The sequence below is a fragment of the Leuresthes tenuis genome, unplaced genomic scaffold (genome assembly GCF_036924035.1).
Source record: "Leuresthes tenuis unplaced genomic scaffold, fLeuTen1.0.hap1 SCAF_11, whole genome shotgun sequence".
NCBI lineage: Eukaryota > Metazoa > Chordata > Actinopteri > Atheriniformes > Atherinopsidae > Leuresthes > Leuresthes tenuis.
Window position 1 is genome coordinate 13339179 of NW_027325365.1, and position 12154 is coordinate 13351332.

The following is a 12154-nucleotide window of genomic DNA, read 5'->3' on the forward strand; positions in this document are numbered from 1 at the left end:
AAACTAACACCAAGAACCACAATTGAAATTAGCTTTAGGCTTTATTGCATCATTCTTGGCACTAATTTGTTTTTGGTTTATTCTCACCTCCTTTTATTGTCAAAACTAAATCATTTTTGTCCCCTCCTCTGTAGCACTGTATGCAGGAGACATGTCGCTCCCTGGTGGTGAGCAGCTGGGTCTGCAGGGATTTTCAGCCTCTGTAAAGTAGACGTGGCAGTGACGTCAATTCCGGAAATGACCCGGATTGGAACTTTAACTCCAGGGTTGATTAGTTCTTACCAGAGACATCGACGGCTCTTGAAAAATGATGTGATATTGATTCAAGTAAGCTGGAACTGGTACATTTTTTGTCTTTTAAGTAAGAATGAACACATTTTTGTTTGTTAAGGTTAAATTAGGTCGTGTTAAGAAGAAGTGAAGCGCACAAAAATCCTGTTAGCATTCTTTAGCTAACGTTAGCCTGTGGTTAGCCGGTCAGGCCGTGATCAGCTGTGTGTCGTGATGGGCGGCCTTTTACCAGACTTGAGATAATCATTGTTACCTAATTATATGTATATTTAGCTTTTCTGTGGATTTATCTGTGGGTTTAGACAATTACTAGTTACTCCACGTTTGTCAGGGTTTTGTCGGTGTCTTACCCGTGTTGTTTGTGCTAACGGTTCCATTTCTGATTAAACTAGCGTAATTTGCTGTTAAATATCAAGCTGTCGACCTGAGAGGCTAGAATATGCTTTTCTCTGTTACTACAGACATGTGTGTACATGTGTTCATGAAGGATACCCCACCTTGGATGTGAGTTTGTCCGCGCATCGGGAGGTCTTACTATTTATTAATCGGACAGGAGTCTCAGGTGGTTTCTGATATACAGCGGGCTGGTGCACTTTAACCGGCGGCAAGATGACGTGCCGTGACCGGACCCTCGAGTTTCAGTCAGCCTGTAAATCTCTCCAGGGCAGACAGGTATGTTGACGTAAACACCAGTCACCACAACACCATAATAACAGTTTCACTATATATTAATTAAACACATTGCTCCAAACTTCATGATACAGGAAACCCAGCTACACTAGTGTGAATTATTTTATCTTTAGTTTCTCTTAGTGTTAGATTTGGTTACTTTTGGTTTTGTTTTCTAGTTTATAATTAACCTCCGTTCATTGTGATGTGGGCTGTAATAAACATTTGAAAGGGGTTTTTATCACAAATGTGCCTAATGCATAATGAAGTAATAAAAGATGCCTTCTACATAGACTTTTTATAAAGCAACATATTGTTGAGCAGGTAAACAACGTTATTCTCAACAAATATCCTTTTGATAACCGAGGGACTAATTGTAAATCGCTGTTTTATCTTGCGTTACATTTGTTTTTGTCCTCTCTGAATTTCTCATGTCTGTGTACCTCTCACGTCAGAATGGAGTCCAGCCCACTAAACCAGCCCTCAGCGCTCTCAGGCAGCGCAGTGACTTCACAGTTATGGCCAAGTAAGATCTTCACAGTCTTGTTTTTGCAGCTCATGAATATTTTATCCTCATTTTCATATGTTAATTTCATTACTGTTAATTGACTGGATTTTAGTGGAAGGATTAGTTTAACCTGGTTTACCACTGAGGCTGTAAGAAGAGACACAGAAAATAACTGATATAGTCATCGTATCTAACTTACTGTAAGAATGTAAACAAGCAAACAGAGCTCTCTTGAAGTAAGTGCATAACCAGTATTTGTTTCTATTTGTGTCCTTGTAGGAGAATTGGGAAAGACTTGAGCAACACATTTGCCAAATTGGAAAAGCTCACCATTTGTAAGTGTGTTTTTATGTTATATCTGCAGCATTGACGGTGTAGGTGTGCAATATTGTCCAAATTTCTGATTTTGCTTGCTGTCACTGTTTTAGTGGCGAAAAGAAAATCTTTATTTGATGACAAGGCAGTGGAGATCGAGGAGCTAACATACATCATTAAACAAGTGAGTTGACTTAGTAGCAGCTTGTTGAATGTGGTGTTCTTTTAGGTATTGATTTGATTCTTATAGTGACTCCTCTTTCTCCTTTGTCACTGTTTGCAGGACATCAACAGTCTTAACAAACAGATAGCACAGCTGCAGGACTTGGTGAGGTCCCGCGGAACTCCGGGTGGCCGACACATCCAGACCCACTCTAACACTATAGTGGTGTCATTACAGGTATGTTGATTAACCTTATCTTTTATATGCTTCTGGATTCCAAGTGACAGGAACCACTAGCATCCAGCTAACCTCAGTTTTTCTGTTGTTGTTTTGCTATTTTATGGAATAATTTTATTACATTGTATGTTTTCACACAAGTGAAATCCAGAAAAATGTTTAGTTAAAGAAAACAATGTCTTTAAGATCAATTTGATATTTTTGTAAAGCACAAATAAAGCAATTTGTTCATCTGTGTTTATTTCTGTTGTCCACAGTCCAAACTGGCTTCAATGTCCAATGACTTCAAATCAGTCCTAGAGGTCAGAACCGAGGTGAGAATTGTTTGCTATACTCTTATTATTCAAAAGCAAAAACACGAATAACTGAAGTTTGGTTCCTGGTTTGTTATCTGACATTTATAACTTTGTTTAACTATCTTTTAACTCTTCTGCAGAACCTAAAGCAGCAGCGCAGCAGAAGAGAGCAGTTCTCCCAGCCTCCTGCGTCGTCTTCTTCTCCGATGTCTAATAACTTCAGTAAGTCTGCATCTCGGCTTTATTCTCGTAGTCATAAAGTTGTTTTACCCGGCTCTCTTGTTGATGCAATGACAGGTAAAGCCATCGTGTTTATGTAGCTTCATTATGGCGTGTTCACTCTATACTGAAAATCTTTGTGGGACAAGTTCAGTCTTAAGTTTTATCGAGTGGCTGTGGTAAAAATATTTAAATGCTTCACGTGGTTTGAGCAGCCATAATGCATTCAAATCCCAATCTAAACGTTATCTCCTGCAGCCCAGAAGAAGGTGAAAGGCGACTAAGTGGTGTAACCTTACATGCATGGTCACCTGCGTGCTTCGAAAATATAAATTCCCAGCTTAAAAATCACAAGACGTTTCCATCACTTCATAAAGAATCGTGCTGTTAGTTTTTAAGAGTAATAGAGTGAACACACCTTTATTGTTTCTTTGCTTTGGCTTGGAGGTAATATTCCACGTCCTCACTCCTGCTCAGTTCATCCTGTTGCTGAACATCAGGATACTTATCAAAGACCCTACAAACAACGATGGAAGCTCAAATACTTCCTATACGTGCATTTACACTGCCAGGAAAATGTTAATGAAGAGCATTCCTATCAGCATTTTGGGCTGAATTTCAAGTAAATGCTCTGTGTGAAGACACTGAGCATTTTTGGAACACAGATAAGATGGTTTTTAATGTTAACGTTTAAAGGTGAAAAACCTTTAAATCGTCTAAATGAAAATATTTTCATTGGGATATCTGTGCTTAAGCTCCGACAGGATTTATTTTTCTTACTCTTAAGTATTTAGTTTGGCAGATTGTCTCTTAGGATGTACTTAAATGGAGCCCATATGGCAGGCAAACGTGTGCATATGAGAACCGTTACCATGGTATATTGGTTTTCAACACACTGAGCATGTTGCTTAAAATGTTCCTTTAAAAGTAGCACAGGTTTTGGAGACGTTTTCACTGCCAGTGTACTTGTGTTCAAAACAACAGCTGTTGTAGTAGGGAACTGCTCGAATTCCTTGTGAATGACTATTACTGTATTTGGTCCTCTGTAATGCAAAAATGAAAAAATATTTTAGGGAGCCGCAAAAAAGGGGCCCAGGAGCCGCATGCAGCTCGCGAGCCGCGCAATGACTACCAGGGCTATACAACCACAAATTTAAAAGGTATTTCCCTGGAACGTTTGACTCTCAGCGGGTATAACTAGCTATTGTAAATGCCCGCTGTACTTTCTGCTTTTCCCCTCTACCATTCAGAGCTTCTGGCTGACCTTGTTGAACATGAGTGCGTTGTACTTGTTGTCTCCCTGCAGAGAGCTCGGTCCTGATGCAGGATGAGTCCCGGAGCATGGGGGCTGTGGCCATTGATATGGACTCTCAGAGCAACCCTTTGCAACTCCAGCTCATTGATGAGCAGGTAGACTCATTGTGTTTGTCACAGTCAGACAGCTGGAGAGGGAAAACTAGCTTTTAGTTTTTTATGTCGGTGCACATGCGGTCCAGAAATATGCAACTGAAATAAATGCTCGTCTCCTTTTGAATATTTAATGCCATGTCATTTAGGACTCTTACATCCAGAGTCGTGCAGACACCATGCAGAACATTGAGAGCACCATCGTGGAACTGGGCTCCATATTCCAGCAGCTGGCACATATGGTCAAAGAGCAAGAGGAGACCATCCAGAGGTGAGGAGGGAATGGAAATAGACAAACTGCACTGTTAATTTATTCGATGACCACTCAAAGCTCTCTACAATACAAATATTGCCTGTTTATTCCATCAGCTTTTTAAAAGTAAAGATAAATGACGGTCTTGTTGTCCCCCTCTCACAGGATCGACGCCAACGTGGAGGACACCCAGCTGAACGTGGAGGCTGCTCACACAGAGATCCTCAAGTACTTCCAATCAGTCTCCTCCAACCGCTGGCTGATGATCAAGATCTTTCTTGTTCTCGTTGTCTTTTTCATCGTCTTTGTTGTCTTCTTTGCTTAAAGCAAAGAAGCAAAGAGCAGCAGCTGAGGGGAGGAGAAAAGCACATTGAAGGGGTTTTGAAGCTAAAGTTGGACCGGGACAAATGTCCACACAACATGCTTGGAGGACAGACTTCTCTGTCACGGTTTAATGGAGTCTTGGGATCCATTAAAATATATACAGACTTGTCAGTTCCCAAACCACAGACTCTTGATTTGACAGTTTGGGGAAGAATAAAGAGCTTGAACTCTGTCCAAAAAAAAACCTAATAAGTGGTCTAAAATACCGACTTTGTATTGAGAGGGAGCAAAAGGGTGCTCTTCGTTGTACTTTGACCAACTATTCCTAAACATTTAATCAAAATGGCTATAATTTAATGGTTTGATTCTGCAAACTGTCTTATAATTTTTTTCCCTTTTGTTCACCCCGTTTTACCTCATGTCATCCTTTTTTGTTATTTCAAAGCCAAACAACAGAACTGGAGCCTATTCTCAGATGATTTTGCTTATTAGTTTACCTTCTTTTTATTGGAAGAGCATGACAGTCTCATTTATCAGTAGTTCTTAACAACAGTCATTTATGATGTGAATTATTCTTTTTTCTTTCTTTTTTTTTTTTTTTTTTTTTACCCAGTTAAATTTTGTGTTGCTTTCAAAGTTTATTTGCCAAATGGGTAATGTTATTGAACTGTGATATAATGCAAAGACCACAGTTACAGCCACCTGAACTGAAGGTTGCAGTGAAATTCAGGCACAAAGTGTAAAGTTACATAAGAGCTATGGTTTAAATGAAGCTATCTGATTGGCAGGCAGGTATAATGGTTAAAAAGGTTTAATCCTCACTCATGCTGTGCTGCAGTGAGGATCAGTGCTTATGAAGGGGTAACTCTGGTTGGGAATGCCCACCAATGAAGCGTCTCAATCAGCCAGAGTCCCTGGAAGTGTCTGGTTGGATGTCTGTTGTAGTTGTTCCCCGTCTTCACCACATGTACAGGATGTTATGTAAATGACCACAGCTTTTTAAAAAGAAAGAAAACATTGTTCCTATTTTCCCTGTTTTTTAGCCAAATGCCTTGACTTCAGTGTATAAAGTGCAAATAGTTATGATAATGTATTGATAAGAGAGCGCACATTAATAAATGATAACGGGATGCTGGCACTCATGTGTTAAGGATTTTCTTGGGATAAGAGGATTAGTCAGTGATATAATTAGCTATGCCGGGTTATTACAAACGTACTTTCTTTTTTTTCATTTAACACAAGTAAGGTGCTGATCAGGTCCACATGCAGCTCTTATTGAATGTTTATTTATACTCGTGCACGTTAAGATGGCAAAGTTTATTATTGAATTGAATATATATACCTATATATGTCAAATAAACATTTAGGGCTTTCTGAAGCAAACGCAGAGTTCGAATTATAAGTGCAGTAGACCAGGACACCAATATTTATTTAAAAGTCACTTTTACCAGAAGCTCTCAACAAGCTTTTAGCAAATTGCAGTTGGATATTTGACCGTTCTTCTCTGCAGAGTTCATCTGTCTCCAGATACAGACTTTGAATTTAAGTACAGCTACATGTTTTCGGTAGGATTTGGATACAAATTTTGGAAAACCCATTCCATAAGCTTAATGTTTGCCTGCTTTATCTGTTTCACAACCGTTTGCAGTTTAATTAGAGTAATTTCCGTAATGCCACTCTGTCCAGCTAATAGTTTGAGGTCATGCTAATAGTTTGAGGTCATGCTAAACAAATCAGTGGTCCTTCATTATTCCATCCACATTGTAAAATCTTCCAGCTCAGCCAGCTGTCAAACATCCCAAGGACATGATGCTACCACCACCATGATTGACAATCCAGTGCTCCTAATACCTCATCTTTACTCCTCAAAAAGTTCTCATCTCCTCCAGGTGTCTTCTTCTCTGTCCACATGTTCACCTGTTAATCCTCGCAAGCCTGAATTTGTTGATTTTGGAGCTTCTAGCTCGGCCGGTGGCCTCTCATTTCATGTTGATGTGAAACTCGCTTGACTTTGGACAAAGTCACTGGTGTTCCTGGAGCTTCCAGGTTCTGCGTCCTGGTGGTCGGTGAGTTGTTCTAGAGTAGACTATTTAAACTAATTTCCTGACAGCTGAACGAAGAAGTCGTGGTCTCCTTTGAGACACTGGTAAAAAGGCTACTTTATTGAGCTCATTTGGCTTTCTCTTTGCACTCCCCTGTTTGCTCTGAGACGCTTCAGGCTGCAGTCAGTCACTATCACAGACAGGAATGAAGGAGGGCTTAACAAGTTAAGAAATGTTGACCCTTTCAGGATCACCGAATTAATCATTTGAGTGAGTGGAACTTATGCACTAAATTTTTATTTGTTGGTATCATCATTCTTCCACATACGAACAGCCCATGATAAGTGTATGTAAACTGATCAGAGCTTTGTAAGTATATCACCTCTAAAGCCTCCTTCCCTTTAAGATTGTACTCTTCACAGAGTCTGCACATAGGCTACTGCTCAGCCAAATTGAAGAGCCACATACAAATGCTGCACAACTGCTTTCATATTCAAAGCAAAACAGCGACATCTTTGTGAAAAAGCCGCGTTTTAATGGCACGGAAAATATGAGAACATTGCATGTTTATTTCCCTGAATACATACATATACATTCACAATAAAAAAAAATAATACCAGACATGATTCTATGGATTGATGCATGCAAGGATTTAACTGACAGGAGAGCACTTGCTAGCTGAGCTGGTGATTTGCTGAGTAAACTGAGGAGCGGCCTGAGCTGAATGTCTCTCTTCTATTGCAGAAGACAGGTGCCATGCCTGTTGGATAACACGTTTTCAAAGGGTCACGTGAAGCATGACAAAGGTTAGTAATGTGCAAGTCACACCGTGGACCGTGTCTGTTGGTGGGTTTACCACTTTGCCTCAGCTTTGAATATTAGATTATGGTATTATAAGTCAGAGGTTGTCAAGTAATTTGGTTAATTAACCTGATAAACTAACTTGAACTACTTTGTGCACAGTTCTAATTATCAAATGCTAGCTTCCCATAATGGACATCTAAGATGGTGGTGCTGCCCATCAGAGTGTTAACCTTGTCTTCGAGGCTCATTTTGCACGACACTGACCATGTCGAAGAGCCACTGCATGGTTAAAAACTGTTTGGTATTTAACCATTAGCGCAACAAAATGCCTCAGACATCTTAAAAACAGAACAATCTTGCTTTTGGGTTTCACTAAAGTTTATCAGCGTGTAGACAGTTAAATGACTTTCTCTTATCTTGTTCTCGTCTTTATAAAAGCCAGGGAATAAAAAAGAAAATTTTTTAAACATATTCTGTCCCATCTCCTTGATAGCCACCTTCCGTCCTTGTCTCTTTATTCATGGTCACCCCCTGTGATTTAGGCTCATCCACACCCCACCTCCCCTACACGTCCTCCTCTCTCGTCTCACGCCTGAGCGCTCTGCTCAAACGGGGTGATCTCTGGCATGCTCCTGCTCCTCCCCTTCCCGGCCCTGGCCTTGATGGCCGCCTCCTCCCCTTCTGCATCGTCCTCTTCGTCCGACCAATCCACCTGCTGCTGTAGATTCCCCCTGGAGCCTCTCATGCCGGTGCCCTTGAACATTTGACCGGTGCGGAACTTTGTGCGGAAAGTAACAAAGGAGAGGCTCTTGCTGCGGTGCTGCTTCTCGAGAAGAGGGTTTGGAGTCTGAATGTCGTCGTTTCCGTTCACCTCGTCCACGCAGTCGCGCAGCACCGTGCGAAATAGCCGGGGGACCTCTTGAACCTCAGGCTCCATCTCTGACACCAGCCTCCTGAACCTGCAGATGGAGGAATACAAGCGATGTGGGAGAATGTTTTACAGTCAAAAGACAAGAAACAAGGCAGAGGCAGGCAGAAGTTGGCTTTAAAGGTGGGGGTGCCACTTTTTAAGAATTCCAACACTATAGTAGATTTGTAGAATTATTTGAATAACATGCTATTGAACTCTATTGAACTGTAAACATGAACTTGCTTTAAGTTGAAAGAAGCAGTTGTTTCAGTTCAGTATTAGGTTATCACAAGCAGTTCACTTTTAGGTTTGGGGATCTGAGAGTATCAGCATGTTATTGCTTAGGCTGTTAAAGGGATTAAACTGTAACCCTGCAGCTCTTCTTTCTTTATTTCCTTCTTCATGCTCATTTTCCCTTACAGGCTTTGGATGCTTTTCTCTTTAGTTTTGTTATGTCATCTTCTTACCTTCTGTCTATCTGAAGTTTTTCTGCCTCTACACATAGCTGCGTTTATCTCTGCCTCATACGTTCTCATACAGAATGTTTCAACGATCTTTTCCAGTTTCTACAACACCTGCCCCTGTGTCTCCCTGTCTTTCTTACCTGACAATCACTGGGCCACATTGTTGAGGAGGGATCTTGGCACAGAGGTCCTGCAGCTCCAGCAGGTCATTGGGAGTGATCTGATAGGGCTGTGGGGTCGGTGTGCTGGCCAGCCAGCTGTAGTCAGCTGCTGAGGAGGAGCTGCGGCGGCGGCGCCGTCCCTCCGCCGCCCTCTCTATACGGATGCGCTCAGTGCGCTTCACCATGGCCCCCAGCTCCAGCATCAGAGTATTGGTAACCAGCTCCTCAGTGGTGCGCTGGCCGGGCACTTTGGGCTCAAGGGTGAAAACTGCAGACCAAGGAAACATCTGCGAAAGATGGATAAAGTCGACAATTATGTTAAAGAAAAACAAGAACTTTCATAGGCAGATGTGGTATATTAACCATTACTTTAGGCAGTTTCGTATTTGTATTTGTAGAGTAAAGCAAAAAGCCATTTAGAGACCTTTAAAAAAACTTAGGATGCAAATGATTTACAGCCTTAAACAATCTCTGAAACCGAAAACCCTCAACCGACTGTTTAATTAAAGCGTCACATGTAACAGGCACAATCCTGTTCATGTAAATGCAAACTGTTCACCATCATCTTTTCTTAAAACGTACATGTTCTCTATCACAGATATTTTTTTGTTGCCTTACCTTCAAAAAAACGGGATTAACAGAGCTGTGGTGTATTATTGTCTGACAGAAATCTGCCAGTTGTCAGGCAAAGACTCTGTTAGCAGCCAGATGAAAAGCAGGCCCCCATGGGAAAAGTGGATGAATAAGAATCCAGCTGGTGGCACACAGCCTGACTGCCTGGCTACCTTTGCCGGTCCCTGGCAGACAACATGTGTTCTTTTGTGAAGCGTGTGTGGAATGAACGTGTGAGTTGGGATTGAGAATAAATGTCGTCCTGTATTAATAAAGAATGAGTGACGAGATGAGATTACTTCGTGACATGAGTCTTCTCCTGGGTGAGCTTTGTGCGTCAGTGTGGATGATAGAATTCACTTTACATAACAGCATGGGGTTGATGGCCCATTAAGCTGTTTTGATCTAAATATTTAATTTTCACCACTTCTTTTTTGCATGTGTTTCGCAATTTCATCTCTTTTAAGTTATAGTTAAGGCTGTGTGGAGAGTTTCTGCTCACACACACAAGCAGACATCCTCCAAAGTATTCTAAACCACTTTCGCAAAGTCTGACAAAGCAGTTTTTGGTGTGCAATCTTACAGGCATGCTTTCAGGTTTGAAATTGCCAGTCACAACACCCATTACAGCCGGCACAGACCTAAAAGAAAACACATTGAAAGTCTGGAAAAGTGTCTACCAATGGACAGAAAATAATCCTTCAAACACACCTTAAATTACCAGGCTGTTATTGCTCAGCATTACACTGAGATGACATAACTACTCACATAATCTTTTTTTCTCACAGTTATAAAGACTCAGGTGTCTAACATATGGCAAGGTGTGTGCAGTAACTGCAGGCTAGTTCCTGGGTTTCCACACCACTCAGCACTGAGACAACAAATCCCAGATTACATTCAAATCCAGAGCCTACCTGGAAGAATGACTTCTTGTTATGACTCTTATAATCTGATTACTGTTGCCTCCACTAGATGCTGCTGCTACTACAAACGTGGAAACATTTCTAACTGCTATTGCTTACCTATTAGATCGTTACACTTTGTACTGAGCAACACAAGCTAAAAGTTTGTCTCTAAGCCCTTAACGCTGAACACACACACACACACACACACATTGTCAGAATAAAGTGAATAAGGTGAAACGTTTCAAGCTTTCGTCAAGGCACAGCGAAACCATCTACTGGGTTATTTTATGATCCTATGAAGCTCTAATTGTAACTAAATACATTTACTTATGTATTACATGTATAGATTTAGTATTATTTGTCATAATTGAAATACAAATATCAAGAACCTTCTAAATAATGAGTTATTTTCACTGATTTTGATGCCCCAGAAGTAGTTAGATTGATTAACATGTTCAAAAATCCCACATACTGAAGATCAGTTTAAATGGAGCAGTCTGTGTGGCTATGACTTTTTGACAAGCTGCTTTATGGTTAGGTCAAGACTGCCATATTATTGAGAGAAATGACAGAAAATCCTATTAATCAAGTACTTGTTGGGAAGAAATCTCTGGAAATAAACAGACTGAAAGTAGTCTGCCATCTGCCTGGAGAGGAAAAGGGAGATTACTGCAGATAAAAGGGAAGTTATGGTAAGAATATTGACATAGCTTGTTGATGCATAAATGGGAGCTATGACTCAGGTGCCCCTTTGGCAAAGTTATTAACTCCCACATTCCCCTCGATATGCTCATCAGTGTGTGATACTTGAGAATAAAGCGCTGCATATATAGTACAAACTTCTGTATTAGTCTGAGTATGAATGAGTGACTGAAAACATTTGCTTTTTATAACCTAAAGGTTAACATAGCACTAAATAAGTGAGGACTATTCACCACTATTTAAATGCAAGATTTAAGGTTGTAGTTGGTTAAGGTATACAGCTTGGTGATTATAATAGTAGTTCATAAGCTAATGGTACAAAGATAAAGTGAGGTTGTATCACATGATTTATAATGGAAGAAGAGAGGAAGAAAACTTCTGCTACCTAAATATGTATTATCTGTGGACTTCTCTCTACTTTTCGTGTGACATTCAGGTTATCTTTATTAAATACTTTCTTAAACTTAACATGAGGGTCATATATAGACGTTTTTCAGTCTGGACTCACAAGCCAACACATGTTTTTCCCACTCACCAAAAACAGCTCAAATCTTTCTTGATCTGTTTCATAAACTGTATGTTTGTCATGATCCAGGCCAGAAGGAGATGGAGGACCTGAACCCAGGGCTAACAGGTGGGAGGCAAGCACGTGTAGAAAATGAAGACTTTCTTCAAAACTAACAAAAAGCACTGCCAAGGCATGAAACATGTGGAACTCTGCTTAAAAAATAACAAGAAAGAGTTGAGGTGAAAACCACGTGACCGGCTGACATAGGGAGCTACTACAAAAATTATGATGAGGATCTGACGCTGAACAAAGGAAAACATGGAACATTTGTACAGACAGAGATAAAAACAAGCAATGAGTAGGT

The 12154-nt window shown here is 40.6% G+C and overlaps 2 protein-coding genes across 4 annotated transcripts; one reads left to right on the plus strand and one right to left on the minus strand.

The window, feature by feature from the left end:
- Positions 1 to 222: 222 nt before the first annotated feature.
- On the plus strand, positions 223 to 5817 carry stx5a (syntaxin 5A). Of its 3 annotated transcripts, none has more exons than XM_072395559.1 (12): positions 223 to 327; positions 779 to 963; positions 1416 to 1486; positions 1748 to 1803; positions 1897 to 1967; positions 2067 to 2183; positions 2441 to 2497; positions 2620 to 2701; positions 3772 to 3858; positions 4005 to 4108; positions 4255 to 4376; positions 4524 to 5817. In XM_072395559.1, exons 2-12 carry the CDS (start codon positions 901 to 903, stop codon positions 4681 to 4683), a joined length of 990 nt encoding a protein of 329 aa, XP_072251660.1. In that variant the 5' UTR covers positions 223 to 327; positions 779 to 900; the 3' UTR covers positions 4684 to 5817. The 3 variants fall into 3 exon arrangements, with proteins under 3 accessions (XP_072251660.1, XP_072251662.1, XP_072251661.1); XM_072395560.1 differs by having other exon boundaries at positions 225 to 327; positions 753 to 963; XM_072395561.1 differs by lacking the exon at positions 3772 to 3858.
- Positions 5818 to 7958: 2141 nt separating this feature from the next.
- On the minus strand, positions 7959 to 9350 carry LOC140318596 (protein RD3). Its single transcript, XM_072396414.1, has 2 exons — positions 9043 to 9350; positions 7959 to 8487 (listed from the first exon to the last, which is right to left on the minus strand). Exons 1-2 carry the CDS (start codon positions 9348 to 9350, stop codon positions 8115 to 8117), a joined length of 681 nt encoding a protein of 226 aa, XP_072252515.1. The 3' UTR covers positions 7959 to 8114.
- Positions 9351 to 12154: the final 2804 nt, after the last annotated feature.

Coding starts and splice junctions, on each gene's coding strand:
- stx5a (XM_072395559.1), top strand. CDS start 901: ATGACGTGCCGTGACCGGACCCTCGAGTTTCAGTCAGCCTGTAAATCT. Junction 3,859..4,004: donor TACAACCACAAATTTAAAAG/GTATTTCCCTGG, acceptor GTCTCCCTGCAG/AGAGCTCGGTCCTGATGCAG. Junction 4,109..4,254: donor TCCAGCTCATTGATGAGCAG/GTAGACTCATTG, acceptor CATGTCATTTAG/GACTCTTACATCCAGAGTCG.
- LOC140318596 (XM_072396414.1), bottom strand. CDS start 9,350: ATGTTTCCTTGGTCTGCAGTTTTCACCCTTGAGCCCAAAGTGCCCGGC. Junction 8,488..9,042: donor TGTGGCCCAGTGATTGTCAG/GTAAGAAAGACA, acceptor CTCCATCTGCAG/GTTCAGGAGGCTGGTGTCAG.